The 26329-nt window shown below is 40.1% G+C and overlaps 1 protein-coding gene across 1 annotated transcript; it reads left to right on the forward strand.

The window, feature by feature from the left end:
* Nucleotides 1-839: 839 nt before the first annotated feature.
* On the forward strand, nt 840-26279 carry pdzd7a (PDZ domain containing 7a). The gene is made up of 15 exons (XM_066680037.1): nt 840-1023; nt 1415-1552; nt 1999-2173; nt 3223-3399; nt 3508-3655; nt 5633-5693; nt 6414-6887; nt 9581-9790; nt 12115-12290; nt 13096-13187; nt 13349-13440; nt 14187-14258; nt 15742-16320; nt 18198-18298; nt 25981-26279. Exons 1-15 carry the CDS (start codon nt 840-842, stop codon nt 26128-26130), a joined length of 2829 nt encoding a protein of 942 aa, XP_066536134.1. The 3' UTR covers nt 26131-26279.
* Nucleotides 26280-26329: the final 50 nt, after the last annotated feature.

The following is a 26329-nucleotide window of genomic DNA, read 5'->3' on the forward strand; positions in this document are numbered from 1 at the left end:
GCCTCAGGTCTGTTTTATTTGAGCTGGAGACACTCTCTTCCTTGCTTTTCCAGTGGAAGAATCCAGAAGGTGTTGTGCTGGGTTTGGTTTCCAAAGAAAAGGACAGTGTTTGAGGAGCCCATGCGCCGAGTGCTGTCCATGGTGCTGATGATAAGGTCATTATATACACAGTAGAACAGAAATGCCGAGTCATTATCAAAAGAGAATCAGAGAGACTGTTCCTAAGCATGAATTACATGGTCTGTACTGTGAAAAACCTGCTCTGGACGGTCCTCTTTTCTAGACTGTATTAAGCGCTCATATCACTTTACATCCCTTGGGAAATTAGTCATTGCTTGTGACCCAGTGTCTCTCAGATCACTTTATCTTCATAGTCTTTGTTTATCAGCACCATGGCTTGGAAAGAGTGGATGAGAGATAGCTCTAGTCCAATTAACATTTGGGAACAGAAAAGGGGTGCATCAGCCCCAGGCCATTACCCAGCCAGTGGACATGTTTCTTTTGGACAGAATTTTCTAAAGAGACCATCCTAATTACCCAAAACATGCCTTCCTGAATGTGTCCTTTGATAAAAAAATTTCTATTGTTTTATACTGTGGATGCAAGTACGCTGACATTTTATTGGATAAGGAGACACTGAAAATATAATGCAACCAATGCTGGACCCATTACAATACTGTTCTCCTGTGGCATGGAACAGATTTTATTTTAGCACTGTTTGTCCTGTGGAATCTTCCTGTAACTGGCACTGAACTACCAGTTCTCCAGTCCTGCCAGCCTCTTTTCTTGTTGATCCCCAAACCCTGAATGAGACTTCAGAGGGGGTACCCGATCTTGCCATGGCTCATTCGTCTGATGAGGCACGTAGACAGATGACGAATGGAAGCCATCCCAGCACCCACCCCAGCGTTTCTGGAACTTCTACTTTGCCGCGGTACCTGCACAAGAAGCAGCAGCGGTATAAAGGAGTTAGATCTTCCTCCCCAATGGGTAGAGTCATCCTCATCAATGCCCCCGTGGATGGTGAGTTGACAGTTCTATCTTTAGTCTCTAGATCAGTGCTAACAGGCAATAGGAGTTGTTATACAACAATATTCATTTTAGTATAGTGCTATATATGATCATAATGTTCTACAATTTTATAGTGACCCTTATTACAGTATCAAGTTTGACACTTATGACTAATATTCGTCAGACAGACATCAATGCTTTATATTGGATGTCACCAGTAATCACACTACTGATATTTCAGATTGATATTATACTGGTAGTTTATATTTGATGTAAAATGCTGGTAATAAAGGTTCATACATATTTTAGATGAATGTACATTTCCTGTGTTTATTAATACACAATCAGTACAATAGTGTTGTACAGGGGAGCTGTCTTTGTGTTTGGTGCTTTTGCGATGCAGGTGGGGATGACAGTGAAGATATTCACACAATCACCGTGGACAAAAGTGAGGATGGAAGGCTGGGCTTCAGTGTGCGTGGAGGCTCTGAGCATGGCCTTGGCATCTTTGTCAGCAAGGTGGAGGACAACAGCTCTGCAGGTACACTGTTTTGCACATTGGCCAACTATATAACAACAGGCATAGACATCTTGTATATAGTCATTTTGTTCAAAGTCTGTTTTCAAAGACAACAGCTAATTAAAAAACTGGAGATGTGTCTAGAATGATGAATCAATAAACCCAGAATACTCTGTGATTGAACAGCAATGATCAAACCTTGGGGATAATGTTGTAAATAAATACACACCATAAACGTTTTGTCGTTCAAATCATATGTTATTGTAGATAAACACTTTTGTATTATGTGTTGTTTATATTTGTTTAAGATATTACAAAATACAAAATTAATAAAAATAATTACAAACTGCATTTTGAACAACAGTGTTCCTTACCTTATTGTGGTAAAAATTCTCTAGAAATTATAAAGCTGCCATGCTCCTTGTGCCTGGGCCTGTAATGTGTTATGCTATGTATGTGTACCACAGAATTTGCAGGGTTGTGTGTTGGGGATAAGCTTGTAGAGGTGAACGGGATCAGTCTGGAAAGCATCACAATGAGCAGTGCTGTTAAAGTCCTGACGGGGAACAACCGTCTACGCATGGTGGTCAGACGTGTTGGGAAAGTGCCTGGCATCCGCTACTCCAAAGAAAAGACCACGTGGTAATATATAGAGTTCATTTTTAATAAACTGAGCTTAGATGGTTCTGACAGATACTTTTTTATCATACAACATTACATTGTGTTGGATGTTGATTATTTTGCAATTACAAGCCCCATTTACATATTTCCATACGTATTTCCCATCCACTGAAATGTTCTGAAATGTTCTTTAAGATATTGTAATTATTCTTCTGTGGTATTAGTTTGCAGAACCCTAGCTACCTAAAGTCTAAATATTTTTGTTATGATTTAAGCTAATTTTTCTATTAATATTAAGACAATATCAATGGTACAATTAATCATATATCATTTACATGAGAAAATTACTCTTTTCTTGAATTCTGTGTTCATGGCGTATTGCCTTGAAAGTGTCGTTTGATTACCCCTCCATGCAACACTAGGTGAAGAAAAATAACATTAGGCAATAATACCTTGTTTCACCTCCCTCTCTCACTACTATTCATTACTGATATATAACTAATGTTGATACAAGGAAGGAAAAGGGGTTACATTCAACTATATTATGACATTTTTTGTTTCATGTTACTGAATATGTATACATTGTATGGCCATAAAGATTAACAGATATCCACACACTAAATAATAATTTTTATTCTTTTTGTAAGCAGTGTTGATGCTATGCTGATTGGTCATGTTTAATTAAGGTAACCCAGTGAAAAGACAAGCAGAATAAGTGATGGGCTGCTGCTCTGACTCTCTCCACTGTCTTTGCTCTTTCATGCCCAGCAGGGTGGAAACCCACTTACTCTTGGCCTTTCCTTGTTATCTTTCCTTCCAGCTACTCTTTCACTATGCATAGGTGGTAGTGTTACGCTAGTGGTCTTTAGAGTCATCTCATTAGTTGATAGGGCAGATGTATTAGAGCATGTCCATGATTATTTTTGAACACATGCTTATGTGCTAATCTAAAAAAAATGTTTGTGTATAGGTATGTGCATATTTAGGTTTGAGTGACTTGTGAAATTGTTACGGAATATGAACATAGATGATTTTTGATGTGTGTTTTATTGTCATATTCTTGTGTGTAGGGTGGATCTGATCCATCGGAGGATGGTGGTGGAGGAAAGCGGTCGTACCCCCTCAGAGGCCAGCTCGGATGGGGCTTTGCGCAGGATAGTGCACCTCTATACTACATCAGATGACTATTGCTTGGGTTTTAACATTCGTGGGGGAAAGGAGTTTGGTCTGGGAATTTATGTCTCAAAGTATGAACCACATGGAAATAGATATGACTCTGATGTTTATACATTATTATTATTTTTTTCTTTTTTGACAAAGCCTAAAACAATTGCTAATTTATTGTTATTGATGAGGTTGGACCCTGGTGGCTTGGCAGAGCAAAATGGCATTAAAATGGGAGACCAGATTCTGGCAGCAAATGGTGTGAGCTTTGAAGACATCACACATAGCAATGCTGTGGAAGTTCTCAAGAGCCACACCCATGTCATGCTGACCATTAAGGTAAGGAGTTTCTTTTTGGGGTCAAATATGCAGCATGACCCTATAGTTTAATGTTAGAGAAATTTATAAAGTAATGCAGAACATTGTTGATATTGAGATAAAACATTCTATTTCTATTTTTATCTAATATTGTGTTGCTGTTTTTTTCATATTTTTGAAATAAAATATATTTTCATGAATTTCCGTTTTCATGAATTTTAAGAAAGTTTTCTCCTTGTCATATAAAGTTTATCATTTTGTAGATATGAAGTTTTGATCTGACAATGACAATATATTTATATATATGATGGATAAGTAGATAAATAGACAGATAGATACTGTACAGATCCTGAAGGAAATGTAGCAATTCCCGATTTTTGCACAGTATTATGAACAGTGTCTTGAAAAAGCTAACATTATTTATAGCCTGTGACAAAGTCTATTGAATGTAAGATCACTTCTCTGTTGGAAACTCCGCCTTGGCTGACAGAGACAAATTACAAACCCTTGAGGCTTGTGTGATTAAAAAGCAGCCTCCTATGTGCATTTATTCAATACCTTAAGTGGCAACTAATTTCCTACAAGATGTTTAATCTGAACAGCCCAACCAGCTGGCAGACAGAAGAGTAAACTAAAAAAAGGCAAAGGTTAATGTAGAATATTTTCTAATATAAATACCTTACTGTCAAAACTTTAGGAACCCCTTGTTACAGGTTTTTAATCTTCCTCCTTGGAGTGTACATTTTAATCTAAATAATGATTTGACACTTTTCCAAATTCTTTCTGAAAACCTTGGTTGAACTTGAATGTGAGCATCACTACAACAAAATTGTCACAAATATTTAAGCTTCTGCTGTTGTTTTCTTCAAAATAAACCTGATTACAAACTAACAAAGAAAATCATTTATGTTAAACGTCTGGATGCACTGATATCAGAATCTTTTTTAGGTACTTGCTAAAAAAACAAAACTGGCATGAGAGAGATGTTTACATTTATAATATTTCATATTTGACTGTTATTTATTCTAATTCAGAAGTACAGAATACTTAAATGGTGCATGATACTTTGCTAAAATATTGTTTTTTAAAAGTTTTTTTTACATTTCTTTGTAACTTTGCTTCCAATTTTTTAGCGATCTTTTTAGTGATTATATTTATTAATTATGTATCAGTGTTGGTATCAGCAGATATAAAAATGGAGAAGCCCAGAACTATTATTTCATTGCATCTCGACATAAAATAAACAATGTTAAATTTGAAAATCTCTTTTTTCCATTAACACATAAAGAACAATTTATCGTAGCACAGTGGCACATTAACTATTGTACCGTGTGTTAAACAACACAGCTACTTATTGAGCCCGGCAAAGAGACAGAATAGTAAAGCAGACAGCTGGCATTTAGTCGTCACATTCCTGCTTGCTCACTTTACTCAGGGGGGCTCAGGTTCCGCCTGTGAAAAACAGCTAGGGGATGTGCATTATTCACCAGGCCACGGGGATCAGGTTATAATCAACAGAAAGCGTCTTTTTATGGCCTTTCCTTGGCCTGCTTTACTTGTGTGGTACAGTGTTGAATCAAGCCCCTGATGGCGCTGTGAACAGGTTAAGCTCGTCAAAAGCTGGCTTTTCCCAGTGCTGGTGGTGGAGGCATTCTCCTGGTGACTGTCTTCTGACCCCACTCAGATGGCTAGAATCACGCGTCTTTAGATCTTTGGCTGATCTCCATGTGGAGCCATGAAAAATACCTAGTACGTTTTTGACATGTTTTTTCTTCCAAATATATTTTCATTAAGAAGAATATCAGACAACAAATAGGGCATGTTGTTATGTCAAAAGTTAGAGCTAATGAATGCAATGTTATCAGGTAAAATGGTAAAAAGGTGTGAAGCTCATATTCCTTTCACAATTGTCCGATGGAAATTTCACATTCATTGCTTACAGACGCTTACTGTTATGTAAGAAATATTATTTTTTTCACCTTTGTTTTGTTAAAACAGGAGGCTGGGAGGTATCCTGCATATAAAGAGATGGTAGCAGAGTACAGCTGGCTCAATAAATGTATGTAAAATCTTTTGCATACACCAATTATTTATTCATTCATTTGCTACAAAAAAAGCCCCTGGTACTCGTTTTATGAGTAAACTCTCTGTGGTTTTCCTGGGAACAGCATGTAATTGCATGATAGGGTGCAGGACTGAGTGCATATATTGGCAGAGACTCCACAGAGATTAAAAGGAGATCTCTGAGTGACCTCATGTCAAGCTCTGTTTTTTCACAGTACTCACAGTCACTACTTTCATTTAATATGTACAAGTCTGAAAATAGCCCAGGATTACAGTGTTAGGTATAAAGTCACTAAGTAAGCAGGATTGTGCATGTTTCTCACACTGGGGACGTTAAGGGTATTTAGGTTATCAGGCTTAGAGGATAGAGACTTGTGCTTTATGTATAGTTGGGGCTCATATTTAGGGGTGTTTAGATGAATGAGGGTTTGTTTAGTTGTTCACATCAAGAATTTACACTCAAATGACAAAGTTTATGACTCTTGTTCATTCATTCATTGTCTTTAACCACTTATCCAGTTCAGGGTTGAGGTGGGTGCAGAGCCTACACGGAATCACTGGGCTCAAGGCAGTAACACACCATGGACATAGCACAAGTCTATCACAGGGCAACTCACTTGTTGTAGTTGTTATATTTCACAATGTGCAGTATATTAAACTACTTTAGTACAAAGTGAAACTCACTCTTTCTTACAGTCTCAATTTTCACTTTCAGTGGGTAATGGAGGCCAGCCATCCTCCTCGTTGGGTTCAGACTCCTATTCCTCCACCTCATCTCTCTCCTCTGGTACACCAGTCAGCTCCCTCAGTGGTCTGTCTCAGGTCATGTTCCCTCCTGCGTTTAACTCAGAGATGGTGGATGTTTGTATCTCCACTGAGGATCGCTCACGTAGACCCAGCTCTGACCGAACAGAAACCGCCATCCAGACAGAGCCTCTGGAGGCTGACGCATCGCCTCGACCCAGTAGGGTTATCTCAACGGACACTAGTCGGACTGTCGGTGAGACCATTCTGTTGAAGGACACAGTGATCCGGACTGGGAGTTTTGATAAGAGTGGCCGATCTCGGACAAGGACGTTTTCTGCAGGAGACAAAGAGGTTTTGGACTCTCCAAAAACTGCTGTGCTCATGGCTCTTAGCAAGCCCCGCAAACCCATCCGCAGATCACAGAGCCACATCACTGTCTCAGGTAAAGCATTTACTCAACTAAAGTTTCATTGAACCAAGGTGAACAGTTGTGAAAGTAGGAAAGTAGAGAGATCTGTGGGAACATAATATAGCAAGTGCTAAATTTCTGGGTAAATATGTTGCTTAAGTTTCTAAACCTTTTGTTGAAATAGAAATACTGTTCTCACAAGAAAAAGCTGACCCTCAGTCTCCCAATTTTATTTAGTTTAGATTGGACCACTATTCTCTATAAGGTGTAGGAGGAATTCAGAAACTAGTGGGAGCATCTTAATTCGAGGCAGTCTGTCTGACATATGCAATGATGAACTTTAATCAGAGCACCAATTTAAAAACTGAATAATATCAGTGATATTTGTTATGCTGCAAAGTCAATTTCATGACTTTTTGGATCACACACAGATAATATTATGAGTGTACTTGGCCTCCTAGTTAATAAATGTTTCATCAAGTGACCTACAAATAGTCACATTAATCTCTTACTGTGCAGGGACATCACGTGCAGGGCACAGTTAAAAAGATCAAGGTTTAGTTCTTTAGGGATTGTTCAATTTGACTCTGTAGGGAAATCCTAATTAGTATTAAGACAAAGTCTTTCATAGGGATGCCCTGCTTGGGAGCTATTATACTTATTATATATGTTATACTTACGTACTATACTTATACTTTCGCATAATAGAATATGCATTAATGACTTATGCATTCATGAAAATGAGTCAGTTAATCAGTAGTACAGTAGGAGTCAGTGAATCAGCAGTACAGGAGGGGTCTGTGAATCAGTAGCATAGGAAGAGTCTGTGAATCAGTAGTACAGGAGGAGTCAGTGAATCAGTAGTATAGGAGGAGTCAGTGAATCAGTAGTACTGGAGGAGTCAGTAAATCAGTAGTATAGGAGGAATCAGTGAATCAGTAGTACAGGAGGAGTCAGTGAATCAGTAGTACAGGAGGAGTCAGTGAATCAGTAGTATAGGAGGAGTCAGTGAATCAGTAGTACAGGAGGAGTCAGTAAATCAGTAGTACAGTAGGAGTCAGTGAATCAGTAGTATAGGAGGAATCAGTGAATCAGTAGTACAGGAGTAAGTGAACCAGTAGTATAGGAGGAGTCAGTAAATCATTGGTACAGGAGGAGTCTGTGAATCAGTAGTACACGAGGAGTCAGTGAATCAGTAGTACAGGAGGAGTCAGTGAATCAGTAGTATAGGAGGAGTCAGTAAATCATTGGTACAGGAGGAGTCTGTGAATCAGTAGTATAGGAGGAGTCAGTGAATCAGTAGTACAGGAGGAGTCAGTAAATCAGTAGTATAGGAGGAGTCAGCGAATCAGTAGTATAGGAGGAGTCAGTGAATCAGTAGTACAGGAGGAGTCAGTAAATCAGTAGTATAGGATGAGTCAGTGAAGCAGTGGTAGTGGAGGAATCAGTGAATCAGTAGTACAGGAGGAGTCAGTAAATCAGTAGTACAGGAGGAGTCAGTAAATCAGTAGTATAGGATGAGTCAGTGAAGCAGTGGTAGTGGAGGAATCAGTGAATCAGTAGTACAGGAGGAGTCAGTAAATCAGTAGTATAGGAGGAGTCAGTGAATCAGTAGTATAGGAGGAGTCAGTGAATCAGTAGTACAGGAGGAGTCAGTGAATCAGTTGTATAGGATGAGTCAGTGAAGCAGTGGTAGTGGAGGAATCAGTGAATCAGTAGTACAGGAGGAGTCAGTAAATCAGTAGTATAGGAGGAGTCAGTGAATCAGTAGTATAGGAGGAGTCAGTGAATCAGTAGTACAGGAGGAGTCAGTAAATCAGTAGTATAGGAGGAGTCAGTAAATCAGTAGTATAGGAGGAGTCAGTGAATCAGTAGTATAGGAGGAGTCAGTAAATCAGTAGTATAGGAGGAGTCAGTGAATCAGTAGTATAGGAGGAGTCAGTGAATCAGTAGTACAGGAGGAGTCAGTAAATCAGTAGTATAGGAGGAGTCAGTAAATCAGTAGTATAGGAGGAGTCAGTGAATCAGTAGTACAGGAGGAGTCAGTACATCAGTAGTATAGGATGAGTCAGTGAAGCAGTGGTAGTGGAGGAATCAGTGAATCAGTAGTGTAGCAGGAGTCAGTGAATCAGTAGTATAGGAACCTTTAGAATGAATCTGAAGGTGGCTTGGTGTTGCTAGGTTGATCCAGGTCTCAGTCTGTGACTGAAATAACTGGTGGCACTTACTTTTCTTTTAATACTACAGTAAATTACTATAAATGTCATACAGTAAAATATAGTTACAGTATTGTAAGGGCAGCGGATCTGTCAGTAAGTTACAGTAAATATTATAGGATATATTTACACAGTTGTTTTGTTGCATGTGTTTGATATATTACATCAATATTACTGGGTGGGATTTCTCTTTGGAAGATTTACTTTGAGAGGGGAGACTGTGGCACTGTGAGGAATGAGTATGGACTAAACGATGCATATGTAATCTAGTTCTATTTTCCAGCCTTGGCACCTCATGCTTCTGCAATGAATAAGTGGTGTTTTAGCCAATGCCTTCACTGCAAATTTATTACTGTTCCCATGATAAATCATATTTATTTCTACTCTTCAGCTTCTATGAAACCTCTCCAACACTTGCTCTGTTGCTACTATTCCAATAGTTATATTATCTACAAAAAGGTGTTCTGTTCAGCTGACGTTATATGTGTTTGTGTTGGCCATGTTGAGCAGAGGACAAACAGAAAAAGAAGAAACAGCAGCAGCAGCAGACAGAGAAGGCTGAAGCTACAGGCAGTACCCTGCAGCGTTCCAAGACCTTTGTTAGTCTGCTGTTTAAAAGTGGCCGCAAGAGGGACAGGTCTGGCTCTAGAGACAGGAAAGATACAGGTACAGGAGGCAGACGCAGAGGACGCTCTAAATCCCCTACACATAGTGAGCAAGGTGAGTTTCCAAATAAGTGCACAACATTTCTCTATATTTGCCATATCTGTTAATTTATTACTTATCTAGGAATTGATGTGGTTGTCTTAGTAGTTGGTTAAACATACTTTTTTGTTACATTTGCATTGCCTTTCCAGTATTTAATTTTTTAATAGCTTTTTGATAGATACATGTCTTTTCGGTCCCATAGTGCTGAGTTGTCTTTTCAAGAAAGAACTGAACAAAGATTGGAGCTTAATTCTTAACTGCTATTTAATATAAATATTTGTATTATCTGGCTAGGATTTTGGTTCTCTATCAGGTCTCGCATGGTTGTCAACAGTTAAGTTTCCTCTGTATCTTTTATAAACTTGGAATTTCTGAAATTTTGTTTACTTAATTCCCTTTGACTAACACCATCCTTGTGCAAATTGATTACTAATGTCTAACTTCCTGTGAAATATATTCATATAAATGAATACATTAACATAATAAATACATTGCAATTCCTGTCTTTGCACGGTAGTATAAACACACATGCACACACACTGACAAGCATGCATACAGACACTGTTTGTTTCAACTCAGCTGGTCTTAGTTATAGAACAAGCTTGTTGTGAAGAATGAATATGAGGCTGCAGGAGAGGCCGACTGCGGAGAAGGCAGTGCATTTGCACTTGAAAGCTGGCAGCATAATGAGGGCTTATGGAATCTGGCTCAGAGAGAGCTGCTTTGCCGTTAATTATGCAGTAATTCCTGTGCAGTGGCCTTGAGTCCGGCCCCAGTAGTTTTGCTTAGCTAATGATGAGTAACGCCTACACCCTCTTTAGCTCAATTCTGCCAAAATGCAGAAAATAATCTAGGCCCCTTCAGGCTTTGAAATGACTCAACAAAGCTCCACTAAACAAAGATTGCTTTCGGTTTTGTCTTTGCAATTTCAGAGCACAGTCTGGAACTAGAAACAAGAGTTAGGGGGATGTGTATAATCTTGAGTCTGTTTGATGTTTGTGCTGTAGATTCTGTGGTTTCAGTTTGGAAAGAAAGTTTAGGTAGAAATCTAATTCATTCATTCATTATCTGTAACCGCTTATCCAGTTCAGGGTCCCGGTGGGTCCAGAGCCTACCTGGAATCATTCACAGGGCAACACACACACATTCACACCTACGGACACTTTTGAGTCGCCAGTCCACCTGCAACGTGTGTTTTTGGACTGTGGGAGGAAACCGGAGCACCCGGAGGAAACCCACGCAGACACGGGGAGAACACACCAACTCCTCACAGACAGTCACCCAGAGCGGGAATTGAACCCACAACCTCCAGGTCCCTAGAGCTGTGTAACTGCGACACTACCTGATTGTATTGGCTCTCTCAGGTTGTATTGTAATTTAATTTAATTTAATGCAGAGAACAGAATATTAAGCATTTGATTTTAGTTAAATTAGACCTTGTTTCTATGTTGTAAAAATTAATTACTTCATTCATAGTCTGTAACCGATTATCCAATTCAGGGTCACGGTGGGTCCAGAGCCTAACCTGGGCGCAAGGCAGGAACACACCCTGAAGGAGGCGCCAGTCCGTCACAGGGCGACACACACTCACAGACAAATTTGAGTCGCCAATCCATCTACAAACATGTGTTTTTGTACCTGGAGGAAACCCATGCGGACACGGGGAGAACACCAAACTCCTCACAGACAGTCACCCGGAGCGGAGCTCGAACAATGCCAACCTGTTGTAAAAATAGGTTAATGTTATCATTTTCTATGTCTTAGCCCATTATATATCTGTGAAATGGGTTTATTTGGTTCATAGATTCACATGAGCTCTCTGAAAATAAAATTCAAACTGTTGAACAATTCGGCCAGAAAGTTTTTATCTCCTAATTTTTTATATCGAATGAAGGAAGCATTATGTTAACACATCTACTGGTTCCCAACAACAACAACATTCATTCATTCATTCATTCATTAAAACACATTCACTCACACCTATGGACACTTTTGAGTCGCCAATCCACCTACAACAACAACCGAAAATTCTAAATATAAGTGTGTGTTGAATTTTAAAAAGCCTAATACGTACTGTGAACTTTTTTCTTATCAGACTGTATTTAGTTGTTGGAAACATTCATTAATATTATAAGTAATTAATATTATTCTGTCCTGTTTATTGAGCTCCTACATATTTCATGTGTAATCCCTTGCTCAATCGGATTACAGGGGGTAACTAAGACGTGCTGAGCATTCATACCCTCTCAGATTATTCTCAATATTGCCATGGAGGACATAAAATCTTCTTGGATGTTTCCTGACATTTTAATGAATCCCTGCTGTTGCTTGTTTAGTAAAGGAGCGTGGTCGGCCCATCATCAGCCTTCTGAGCTCTCCCAGAGAGACACGTGCTGGAGTTTGGGAGCCTGAGCGCATGCCCAGTCCTGAGACCATGGTTATGATTGAGGACATGGCTCGCAAACTACTGAGTGATGATGAGGTGGCTGCAGTGATGAGACACTGTAACAGGGTGAGAGGTCTTTCACACTTAGAAATGTACAGTTATTAAATTTTATTTGCTGTGCTCTGTAAATGTAATCATGCTGTTGCATATAATAATTTCATTCATTCATTCATTCATTCATTCATTATCTGTAACCGCTTATCCAGTTCAGGGTCGCGGTGTGTCCAGAGCCTACCTGGAATCACTGGGCGCAAGGCGGGAATAAACCCTGGAGGGGGCGCCAGTCCTTCCATATAATAATTATACAATTAAATTAAATATATTCCTATTTAGTTCAAGAAGTTCAAGCCAGTGTTTCTGGCTTTTCTCTTTCAATTTTAAGAAATGGTAAAAATATAAAGGAGAAATCTTTACAAGACTCTACAACCTTACTGTACAAATTAGTTAAAAATGCACAGACTTGACCGACTGGATGCACTGTTGGGAGTCTTGCCTAAGGACTCTTACTGTATTGGGAATGCATGGGTTGGTATTTGAACCCCTGTCTGCCACTATTCTGTAGACACCAGAGTTTAAATCACAATTAAATATTTCTCTTATATCAAGGTGTAATATCAATAATAATGTCATAGATGTCTGCACCCATGTTTTTCTTTTACACCAAATATTTAGATGTTAAAAATCCATAGATATAAACTGAATATCTCTTCACTTCTGGGAGTGTCTGAAATTCTGTTATTAACTCTAAATCAGCTCATATAATATCTAATAGTCTCCCAAACAGCAGTCATCCTAAATATGTCCTTGAATATGTAGTCGGATGGAAAATTTAAGCTATTTATTAACTTTATTTTCATCCTGTATCCTGCAGTTTTTGACGGAGCGGGTAATTGAGGATCTGGTGCGCCCTCTGCTGGCCATTTTGGACAGGCCTGAGAAGCTGCTGCTGTTGAGAGAGATTAGGTCAGATGCGAAAGGAGGGGTTATGCTCAGTGACCCCAGGCTACTGGCCTGGTTCTAAACTCGCAGAGACATTAAATATAAAACATTTTTACATTTGTTTTTAAGTTGACATTTCAAATGTACAGTGGGCTTTTATCTATTTAAAACTTTCCTGTGTCTAGAATGATCATCCCTCCCACAGACTTGGGCCGGTTTGACAGCATGGTTATGCCTTTTGAACTGGAGGCCTATGACATTTTAAAGAGCCGCTCTGGTAAGAGAATCTTCTTCTGTGCTCTTAATCAGGAAATATTTACGAAACAATCATTCTCATACTAAAATCATGATCAGTGTGTATCCTTTAATATTTCTGAGTATGAAAACACTGTATTTGGGAAGGTCTCTGAGGTAGTGGAACAACTTCTCATTTATATGTGGGTGTGGTGGGAGTAGAGAGTGAAAATTGAATTTAAAAAATCAGGAGATGTTTTAAAACTGGCACTTTTTAAATATATATTCTTAAATGTTTATTTATTTATTTATTTAAAGGAAAGATTATGAGACATTTAGAGTTTTAAACAATACGTCCAATGTTTAAGTTTGTAAAATATCACATTTTATTACATATTTTATCTGACAGTGTGCTTAAGAAATTTTTGAGAAAATTAGATAAAATAATAAAATAATCCACTTACATATCCAAATGGAAAAATAAGAACATCTAAAATCAAACAAAATAATGAGAAATTCCTGGAACAAAAAGGAAGCTACTGCAAATCCAAAGGTGGGGATTCAAAATACTGGAAATATTTAGATTTTGAGGCTTCTGTAACTGATCTGTTAAGTATATTTTTCCTGTTTTTTATGACAATGAAACATATAGCAGTTCTACTTTTGGAAGTTAAATAAATGAACGTGGTGCCAGGTTTAGCACAGTACTGTGTAACTTACACTGGCATTGAGAATGTGGCACTTGGTGGCCTTAAATGTATTTCTGTATGTGTGCTTTTGTGTTGTCAGTGCGCTCCCCAGCCCTGCGTTCCCCTCGACATGGTGGAACCCCACGGCGTCATCTCATTACACCCATTCCTGGTAACCCTCTCAGTGCTTTACATATGTATTTGTGTGTGTGTGTTTGTATATCATCCTTACATTTTCTCCACTGTGGTTTGTGCTCACTCTGACCCCAGTGGGGAATTATATAACCACCAGCCTCCTGCTCCTCCCTCCTCTACTCATTTCATATCCTGAATGCTGGACTATGAGGGCCACAAACTTGCACTTATGCTGTTGCTGATGTGTAATCCTCTATGTCCATGAATGTGTGTAAGCCCCGGCTGTCGTACTCTGCCCCTCCCTCTTTTATAATGCGTTTGTGGAAGTGATTTTGTTACATAAAAATCAAAGTCATTCATAAGATGCCAAACTGCATCACTGCCTGCCTGGGGTCACACATCTCCGCTAGTGGAAATGAGCAGCTGGACCCTATCATGTCAGTTTCTGTTCCAGGTTGACCCCTGGCATGACCTCTCGGACACTGACCTAAGCGAGGCAAATGGCCTCTGATGCAGGACTTGGCAAGTGTCAGCCAGCATCTTTGCTCTGGGCCCCTGACTCTTGAATGGGAATCATTTCTGAAATGTAAGAAAGGCTCCCTGCATTGTTTAACCTTCAGAGACTGCCCACGCAAATCCATAGCTTATTCCTAGTTCTTTTTGTCCATTGTACTGGACACAGAGGAGTAATTCTACCCTTTCTCTGGCAGAGGACACTGAAATCTGAGCAAGGTTGTGTAAGTGTGCCTCAACATCACAGCTCCTTTTTGTACATGAATGGTTTGAATTGGTGTACTTTATACAGAATGAAAGAACATGCATAAGCAATTGCATTAAATGCTAAAGAGGTCTTCTGATGTCAGATCAGTAATTATCAGAAAAGTACAAGAAACAATCTGTTCTATTCTTTTGCCCCACTGCATTTAGAACACTGGTTTACTATCATTTTAGTAGTTTTAAAGCTCTTATTTATTACTCAAATGCTAAATATGAGCATTTTTTCAGTGGTGTAGCTATTTTCTTTTTAAGCAAAGAGACTTTGGGGTCTTTTCATTTGTATTTGTCTTCCCCATGTTGATGAATATTGTGGGGAATTTGACCCTAATGTGACTTTTTTTCAATATCACAGTTGTGGCTTATGAGTTCCTGAACACACACTTTACTGAAATGTAAATGAAAATGTGTTTCAATCACATTATGTTCAAGAAGCTTATGTGTAGCTTATAATAATGATACATTTATGATGCCTTTTGTTTTGATAAAAAAATCATCCAATCTTGGGAAAACTTATATTTAAATAATTTAAATAATTAAAATATTTAATTTGCAACTACACCATGTCAATCATCACTTAAGTTGGTGTTTACAGTAGTAATTAACTATTCATTCTACACTTTTTATACTTTTATTAAATAAAAACAACAAAAGAAAATTGATAAATATTCCTAACATTTCCACAGTATTGTATTTTTTGAATAATACTGACTTAAATACATTTGAATGTCTCTGTCTTGCCTCAGACTACAGGGGGGGTTTCCAGCTGCAGGCTGTTCAGGATCTGGAGAAAGATCGGCAGTTAGTGGAGGAACTGGAGAGACTGAGGCTAGCTACAATTCCCACTGGCCGGCTTCCCCCGCCCCGGGCCTTCACTCCTCTGCTGGACATACCTGTGGACAGCTATATCTCAGGCTCTCTTCGTCAGCGTTCTACAAGCCCTGCTCGTCCCAACTGGCTGCTCAGTGAGTCCTCCCACAGCACAGAGAGGCACAGCCATTCCCCACAAAGACAGAGAAATGTCTCCCCACGGAATGCACAATATGAGGACAACTCCTATAGAAGAGAATCCACCACAGAGCGTGGAAGGTCACCTTACAGGAATGGCCATGGCAGAGCTGCCAATGGGAAGGAGGTTAAGTACACAGTGATGAGTGCACACAAGAGGAACAGAACGCCACTAACCCAAGTGTTTGGGTCAGACAGTATGAAGCACTCTGCAGTGAACGGACACACTGGCTTATCTACAAATGGTCAAGACACCCAGTCAGTACAGGAGTACGATATGACCACTGTCTCCATCCCCAAGACCAAACAGTCCCTGGGTGAGTCTACATTAATATACTCAAGTCAAACTTCATCATCAGACTTTGTCATCCTGTCCCACCAAAGCAACAGTCTGGTGCAAGAGTTTGTCAGAGTACATGTTTAGTTGATATTATAAGAAAAATAGGTAATCAAAGATTTTAACATCTTGGAAAATAATAAAATATTAATAATTCTAAAAGCAATAAATAACAAAAAGCTGAGATCAATCATACAGAACATGATACTTATGTGTCCACTGGGTGAATTTTTCCCTGAAGCAAATTCGCTAAATCCTGCATGGTGTCATTTTAAAAATGTATGTTGACCAATACTTCACATCACCGGTAGGGGTCAGTAAGTCACCCAGTGCATTCATAAAATACTATAATCATGCGATGGCAAAGTCAAATGCTCTTTCATTCATCTGCTAAAATGTAGATAAGTGAGCGTGGAATCAATATATTAGCTTCACAGAGGTTGATGTAGCCATGAAATCTGAGAATCTTTCTATCATTGATGTCTTTCAAGAAAAAAATGTGGGCCTGTTGTGTCTCTAGATGTGAAAAGGACAGATGACATTTTGAGAAAGCTTCAATGAAACATAATCTCCTCCTATGAGAAAACTCTCTCCCAGCAGCTCTGTGCAGTGTTGAACAGTGACAGAAACAGACAGTCATTACTTTCCCACTGTATTGTAATATTTACTCAAAGCAGCTCAGCCATGCAATCAGAGCAGTGTTTGCTCAATCCCTGGAAATGAAGGGATCAAACATGCTTCCAAATACAGATGGCTGGGATTCAAAACCTCCATTCACATCTAAATAATTCTACAGAGAGCATTTAATGGAAGGTTAGGATAATATGGGATGAGCTGGCACAGGACTGGGTGTGCAATTTAACTGTCAACACAGTCAGTGTATGTTGGGCTTTTTGTATGTATTTCAGGTTGAAAGATGGTCATATCACAACCATCTGGTCTTTACATTTAAATAATGTATGTATGAACAGAACTGATCAACAATGAACCCTGAACTTTTAAGTTTAGAATGTTTTGGCTTTTCCTGTCACTTTAAAAATTTGGAGGGACATGACATTGTCCCATCACACAGTCACACAGCTCCAGGGACCTGGAGGTTGTGGGTTCGAGCTCCGCTCCGGGTGACTGTCTGTGAGGAGTTTGGTGTGTTCTTCCTGTGTCTGTGTGGGTTTCCTCCAGGTGACTGTCTGTGGGGAGTTTGGTGTGTTCTTCCTGTGTCTGCGTGGGTTTCCTCCGGGTGACAGTCTGTGAGGAGTGTGGTGTGTTCTCTCTGTGTCTGCGTGAGTTTCCTCCGGGTGATTGTTAGTGAGGAGTTTGGTGTGTTCTTCCTGTGTCAGCGTGGGTTTCCTCCGGGTGATTGTCTGTGAGAAGTGTGGTGTGTTCTCCCTGTGTCAGCGTGGGTTTCCTCCGGGTGATTGTCTGTGAGGTGTGTGGTGTGTTCTCCCTGTGTCTGCGTGGGTTTCCTCCAGGTGACTGTCTGTGAGGAGTGTGTTGTGTTCTCCCTGTGTCTGCATGGGTTTCCTCCAGGTGTCTGTCTGTGAGGAGTGTGGTGTGTTATCCCTGTGTCTGCGTGGGTTTCCTTCGGGTGTCTGTCTGTGAGGAGTGTGGTGTGTTATCCCTGTGTCTGGATGGGTTTCCTTTGGGTGCTCCTGTTTCCTCCTAGGGTCCAAAAATACACAATGGTAAGTGGATTGGCAACTCAAAAGTGTTCATATATGACATGAGCTTTTAAGGCTCTGGACACAGACCGCAACCCTGAACTGGATAAGTGGTTACAGACAATGAATGAATGAATGAAAATGACATTGTAAAGACAGTAATGATGAAGTGTGCTTCCCACCGTTCTGCTTCTGGCAGGTATAAGCATCTCAGGCGGGATGGAATCCAAGGTTCAGCCAGTGGTGAAGATTGAGAAGATATTTCCAGGGGGAGCTGCTTCTACCATTGAGGTGTTGAAGGTACTCGGCCCACTTTATAATTTTTTAAAATTTATTTAAACATTATCCACCGTAATCTACATCAGTGTTTCTCAACCCTGGTCGTGGAAGCACCCTGTCCTGCATATTTCTCACCCACTGCAGTTCTGAAAGTACTTGTTCATTAACTGATTAGTTGAATCAGAAAGGTTGGGAGAAGGGAAAACAATAAATGTACAGGCCATGGTGCCTCTAGGGCCTGGATTGAGAAATTCTGATCTGAATGTAATGTGTACAGCAGATACAACACGCACTACAGGCTCTAATGAGACTATCACTTTACACTATATGATGCCTGCTTCAGAGCTACACCAACCTGATATGGGTGTCATCTTTCAGTTTTCTCCTGTTTAGTAAGACTTTCACTAAACCTTTAAAGGAAAACAGTAGTACAGATGGTAGTGAACATAATGAAAAAGCTAATATACAGATTTCTTCAATTTATTAGGTACATTTACCTTGTTTTACACTCGTTGGTCATTGCAGTAGCAGATAATTATAGCCCATCTGTTGCTGCAGACATTATCAACCTGACATTATAGGACCATTGGAGAGTACTTGGAATCACTTGGCACAGGGCAGGAACACACAGGGCGGCATTCCATCACAGGGTTTAACAAACTCAAACATCTATACACACATAGACATTTGTTTTTAAAAAAAATTGCCAATCCATCTACCAGCATGTGTTTTGGACTTTGTGAGGAAACAGGAGCACCCGGAGGAAACCCCAGAACCTTAGCAATCAAAACCACAGAACACTGGATCTGTGTGACAGTCACACTACCTTTTGCGCCACCATGTCTCCTGACCCAAAAAATGTAACAGGTTTTTCCCTTCTCTTAGAATTACACAGGCTGTTTTGTTACTATGTATTTAAGAATCGTGTATGTAGATTAGCGGTTTCCTTTCACTGCCCGTCTTTGTGCCTCAACTCAATGCTGAAGTAATACTTAATTCTTGTTTACACTTATGTGCATGCATTGATTTTCAGACATCCCTAAAATATTGAGCTAAAAGCAGGCTGTTTAGCCTTTGGTCTGCATAAATTTGGTCTGCACAGAGAGTGAACGGTATATTTCAAAACGTTGAGTGTTTAAATGCTACAAAAATGTTTTATTAAAATAAAAAACTATATTTGAAATGCTAGTAGTCATACAGCCCTTGTGATATCTGAATTAGTAGTAGCTGTCTAATATCATCTACACCTTGCCAGTGCTGCTGTCACACATGTCCTCGAGGTTTCAGCCTTGCCTTTTTGAATGATTTGACTTTGAAACACAGCATTAAAGACTTGAGCTGCATGATGTTGGGTCCAGTAATGACCTTTGGTTGGCCTCTGTGACTGCTGCTGCTGACATGTAGACTGTTGTGATTATTGGTGCCACTCAGTGACATGTGAGCTGAGCCCAGATGCATTTTATTGTGGGCTTGAGTGACACAGCTTGTCCGTGACTGATGAGCTTACACTGAACACTCCAGATAGTGTCTTGCTATGTGACAGGGCCTCTAAGCAGTAGCCTAATACTTTGCTACCAAGGGTTTATCATAATAAGTATTATATTAAATAAAATTGGTGAATTTGTTCTGCATGTGATCTTCATCACAGACATATATACTGTCCTACTGTACACTCATCAGCATATTATCACTGTATTAGCTCCATATACAGAGTGAGTTGGGGGGGGGGGGGGGTTCCTAGGTTAAGGTTAGTAGGGATTACCAGAGCTTACTAAAGGTAACTGACACCAGCAGCAGCATCACAATGACCCTGGAAGCTAGGTCAAACCCTCGGAATCCCAAGCACATAGAGGTGTGTGTGTGTGTGTGTGTGTTTGTGTTTGTGTTTCTGCTCTGGTGGAAGCCTATCAAGTAATGGCACTTCCCTACTCTTCTCTGAGAGACTCATGTTACATTCAGAGAGGAGATCATTTGTCCAACTCTAAGTGTTTTAATTTCCATCAAATAAAAAACTACTTTTTTTAGGATGAGATTAAATATAAGCCTGTACCAATCTTTGTTTTCTTTTTCTTTTTAATCCCCCTTTTTTAATATTTTTCCATTGTTCTTTTTATTTATTTATTTATTTAATTTTTAAATTCGTTTAATTTATTTAATGGTTCAAGTCCCACTCAAGGTGACTGTCTGTGAGGAGTGTGGTGTGTTCTCCCTGTGTCAGCGTGGGTTTCCTCCGGGTGACTGTCTGTGAGGAGTGTGGTGTGTTCTCCCTGTGTCTGCGTGGGTTTCCTCCGGGTTACTGTCTGTGAGGAGTGTGGTGTGTTCTCCCTGTGTCAGCGTGGGTTTCCTCCGGGTGACTGTCTGTGAGGAGTGTGGTGTGTTCTCTCTGTGTCAGCGTGGGTTTCCTCCGGGTGACTGTCTGTGAGTAGTGTGGTGTGTTCTCCCTGTGTCAGCGTGGGTTTCCTTCGGGTGACTGTCTGTGAGGAGTGTGGTGTGTTCTCTCTGTGTCAGCGTGGGTTTCCTCCGGGTGCTCCGGTTTCCTCCCACAGTCCAAAAACACATGTTAGTAGGTTGATTGGTGACTCAAAAGTGTCCGTAGGTGTGAGTGTGTGAGTGAATGTGTGAGTTGCTCTGTGAAGGACTGGCACCCCCTCCAGGGTGTATTCCCGCCTTCGTACAATGATTCCAGGTAGGCTCTGGACCCACCGCGACCCTGAACTGAATAAGGGTAACAGATAATGGATGAATGCATGAATCTTTAACTGGCAGGGCAGAACTGTTATTTATTTTTGGTTTCTACATACAAGCTTTCATACTGTCAGAATAGAGTTTTGTGAATGACATATAAAGCCATTTATACTGGCAAATATTTATTTAGAAAAACACCAGGCCATGTCCACAATCCAAAATCTGTTTTGACCCAATGCCTTGACACTATATGAGTGTGTATGTGTGTGTGTGTTCATGTCTGTTTTTACACAGAGTAGTGGCTAATATATCGCTCATTCTCACACCTCAAAGCCAGAGCATGTTATGGCCACTCCAGAGCTGTTATCAATTGCAACTTTGCAGTTATGTCCATGCCAATATACAATGGAAGTGTGAGTTACTGGAGTGTGCAGTTAACACACTTCCTGCTGATAGGTGTGTTATCATCGCAGCTGACACAGGCATCACCAGACTCCTGCCCCTTCTTTGGGGTCTACAGGCCCAGTCGATTTTCCACATCCGTTGTGGACACAGAAGGACAAGAGAGGGCCAGCAGAGTCCTGGCACACTTAAGGATCATTTTAGTTGAAGCCCCTTGTAACTTCACTCCTCTGCTTTTGTTGGATGTTCCTAGGGGATAGATTGTTCTGCTCTCTGCACCCCTCAGTGTAATTAGCCAGCTTATGTCTTAATTAAAACTGACATGGAACAGTATCATGCATATGGCCCCAGTAGAACTGTTGTTGTAAATGCTTTGCTGCACCTCTCTACATCCCCAAAGCAAATACAATTTAAATAAACTACATGCAACTCTGAACTTGCTCTGGTAATTGAATCTACACAGTACACTTAAGATTCAGTTGTGTAACATAAAATTGTTGTTTAATCATTTTACATATTATAAATATTCATATGAAAACAATTTAAAAAGTCTGGAATGTGGACATGAACAGACTTTTGCAAATGTATTATATAAATGGATGAGCATAGATATAAAAAAACATATTTACATCATACATCAGTTCTAGGGTCCTGGGGTTGTGGGTTTGATCTCTGCCTCTGAGGACTGGTGTGTGCTTCCCATGTCTGCGTGGGTTTCCTCCGGGTATTCCAGTTCCCCCTACAGTCCACTGATAATCTGAACTGGATAAGTGGCTACTAACAATCATTCATTCATTCATTATCTGTAACCGCTTATCCAATTCAGGGTCGCGGTGGGTCCAGAGCCTACCTGGAATCATTGGGTACAAGTCAGGAATACACCCTGAAGGGGGGCCAGTCCTTCACAGGGCAACACAGACACAGACACACACACACACATTCACACCTACGGACACTTTTGAGTCGCCAATCCACCTACCAACGTGTGCTTTTGGACTGTGGGAGGAAACCGAGGCACCTGGAGGAAACCCACGCAGACACGGGGAGAACACACCAACTCCTCACACACAGTCACCTGGAGCGGGAATCAAACCCACAACCTCCAGGTCCCTGGAGCTGTGTGACTGCGAGACTACCTGCTGCACCACCATGCCGCCCTTACTAACAATCAATGAATGAATAATTAGTGACTTTAAATAATTTAATTAAATATTCAGCCATGATTTATTTATTTGTTTCATGGTTGCCACTCTACAGTTCTCCAGTAAATAATGAAACCTGTTATCATCACTCATTAAAGACAGTGGGTGGGGCCTATCAACATCTGTTCAGATTGATTGTTTTAGCCTGCGGCTCTTATTTTTCACAAATGTAGTGTCTTCATTTATGGATGTGCAAGATATTTCCCAAGAGTTCATTCGAAGTATCATGCAACTAGCCGAGTTGTATGATTACAAACCCAGACTCCCTCAGGAGTGAAATGTAAGTGAAAGGGCTTGTTTCTGCACACTCTGACAGAGATACAGACCACAGGGTAGTTTCAGAATTTAAACAGCACCAGTGCTCCTCCACTACTACAACATTACCTGTATAAAGACAGGGCTGCTTGGCTTTTACCTCCCCAATTCAATTCTTGAGCAATTTTTAATTAATCAGATTTGCACCCCACCCATTGATTTTCTTGAGAGATAATTTTATAGTACACAGTACAGCAGCAATCAATATGAATAAAATAATAAATTAATGACTAAATAAATCTTTGCCTTTTTTAAGTAATTAATTAATGATAGGGCGGCACGGTGTTGCAGCAGTCCCACTCCGGGTGACTGTCTGTGAGGAGTTTTGTGTGTTCTTCCTGTATCCACATGGGTTACCTCTGGGTGCTCCAGTTTCCTCCCACGGTCCAAAAACACACATTGGTAGGTGGATTGGCGACTCTAAAAGCATCTATAGGTGTGACTCCCCCCCAGAGTGTGTTCCTGCTTTGCATTCAGTGATTCCAGGTAGGCTCCGGACCCACCGCGACCTTGAACTGTATAAGAGGTTACGGCCAATGATAAATTCCCCCCCCCCAAAAAAAAACTAAACAGGACAGAGCATGTGTAATCGGATTATGAACTATAGCTGCAATAAAATATGGTGCCATTATTTTCCTTAAATAAAAGCCCTACAGTGTTTAGTATCTTTATTACTAAGAGTGTACCAGGCTTGTGAAACTTCATATGTTCATTACTGCAGGTTTGTTTTAGCCTGCTTACGGTAAATGGCTCTAAAAACACACAGCCAGAGGGGTAAATAAATCTGTAGCTCTAAAAAAAAAGTCAAAAAAGTGTAAACCAGATTATACTGCATTTATTTGAATTGTTTTGAGTCTTAAGTGCTGTTTATTTATTTATTTTTTATAATACTTTACAGCATTTACTTTTCTGTGAAATAAGCGTGCAAGGACAAAGCAACAAAATTCTTTGAGGATTTGATGCATTTAGCCATGAGAACCTTAGTGAGGTCTGGTACTGAAGCTGAATAAAGAGTTCTGGATCACAAACTCAACACAACCCAGAAGTATTGGATTTTCCTCCATCTTTCCAGACTATTACAGATATCAGCCCTGTGACTTTAGCTGAAGCTTGACATCGAACATGGTGACCTTAGGTGACATTTCTGGAGTGTAAAATTTTTAATTGGAGTTTATTCAAGCTGTGTGCAGAACGGCTGTTATTTTTTGTAAGCATATTTTTGATGCTGTTGTATCGCTGCACATGTCTTGGTTGTTGCACATGTGGCACTCGCACACTTTAACCTGTGTGAATTGTTTTATTTAGCACATTGTTCCTGGAGGAATGTTGTTTTGTTTCGCTGTGTACTGTGCACACTCTCTGTAGTTGAAATGTCAGTAAATTCCACTTGGCCTGACCTAGACTGCATGTCTGTGTTCATAATGAGTGCACCTTAAAGTAGCTGAATTTTCCTATTATGAGATCTACTTCCTATATGTTTTATACATAATTTAGTGTATTGATGCCTCTTTGACTACTAGAGCTCTACTAGAGTTGCTGTGGTTCTACACTGAATCTAGTCCGTATGTTTGGTTGTTATGAAGCTGAGGAAGTACGAAGTTATATTTATTTTAGGAGAAGCACTGTAATGTCATGGGATTGTAGGCTTATGCTGAAGCTTTAACTCGTCTGGCCTATGGAGACAACGCTCTTTGTTGTAGCTGAGTGAAGCGCAGCTATGAAAACACCTCTAATCACTCAGGATTGGTGTTGGGACATTTCCACACAGATGCATCCTGGCAGGAGGCAGTGGCAAAGGAAATGATTTTAGTTCAGGGTTCTTGGTTGTGGGTTTTTGTGCAGAGCACAGCTACTAATTAATGTATGGTGTATCCTTTGAGAGAGCCTAAGTGGCCCTAAATGGAACCTACTTACATGTGTGTGTTGTAAATGTGTGTGTGACCTTGGGCTGAAGGGGATCCTTTTCTCTGCAGTACTGGTGTAAATCAGCAGGTTTCTAAAGGACAGGCTGTGAACAGGTCAGATTTATAGAGCTGCTGGATGTCCAGGGACAGTAGAGCAAGCAGGGTGAGACTAAACAGGCCCATCACTTCATATCTCTAAGAGGAAAGAGAGTGTAAAACAATCAGTCATCGAAACAGAGACCACATTAGGGGATGAAATATATGTACATTTTTTTAATGCTGCACACTCTCCACCCAACGTCTGAGAATAAGCCAAAAGAAAGCAAGCATGTGTTCATAGGGATGTTTGTAATAGTTTATCAGACTATTTTATTTTCAATAAATATTAGGGTAAAAATCTGGAAACATCTGGAAACAAAATCCCTATTACGTAAGTTTAAGCATTTTTAAGGATCTACTTTACGGATCATGCCTGTATTTATGATGCTGACTGTAAACACCTGCCTTGTCATATTTTATTAGTTTACTGCAAACAAATAAACGAAATGTGTGCTTCTTTACTTTTTGAAACTTGTGACCTGTAAATTGACAGAAACACTTTCTCTCATGTCTCAGTCTGAAAAACATGTCCCCAACATTTTCATGCGCCATGTTCATTAAGACACCTTTAAAAGTCTGGGTTTATTATTATTTTTATAATTATTAATACATTTATAAAACATTTAGTTATTTATTTTTAACAAATGCCCTGTTTAACAAGAAAAAACACATCCTCGTGAGCTGTTGTCTACATCTGTGCTTTGTCTGTTATTAGTTACTGTTAGAGCAGGTAAAACACTTGCGTCTGGAGTAATATAACAGGAGATGATGTAATTCTCTGGCAGCACTCACTGGCTTACACACACACACACACACACACACACAGATTGGATGAGCTCATTCTCAGGTACGGAAGGAAGGGAACAAAGGAGGTGAACAGCAGTGTCTGCCTCAAGCATCTGTCTAACCTGCCATTCATCCAGCGCTCACCTTTAATCCCCCTGAGACTCAGTCTGAGCTGAATATGCACAGGTTCCTGTGCAGTCACTAGATAAGAAAGGAACAAGAGAGTGAAAACAAATCAGAACTTACCACTCCTTTTTTTTCTCTGTGTGTGTGTGTGTGTGTGTGTGCGTGCGTGCGTCTGTGCCTATAGGCTGGATTCGAGCTTGTGTCGGTTGATGGAGAATCCCTCCAGGGAGTCACACACCAGTATGCAGTGGATGCCATAAGGAAGGCTTTCAGCAACAAGGCCAAAGACCCTATGGAGTTTGTAGTCAAAGTCCCGAAAAATGCCAGAGACTGAAAGAGAAATGTGTTTGACCGTGCAGTGCAGACATGAGCTTTGTTCTCCCTGTGGTGAGTCTGACAAAGAAGAGAGAATGACTGTGAATGAGAGCAAGTCTGTCCTATAAAAATAAAACCTATAGGATAGAACCGTTAGAAAACAGCAAAGCTGCCATTGTGTAATGTGAACCAGTGTACCCAAGGGTGAGGTTCCTGAG

Source organism: Hoplias malabaricus, chromosome 8 (assembly GCF_029633855.1).
Source record: "Hoplias malabaricus isolate fHopMal1 chromosome 8, fHopMal1.hap1, whole genome shotgun sequence".
NCBI lineage: Eukaryota > Metazoa > Chordata > Actinopteri > Characiformes > Erythrinidae > Hoplias > Hoplias malabaricus.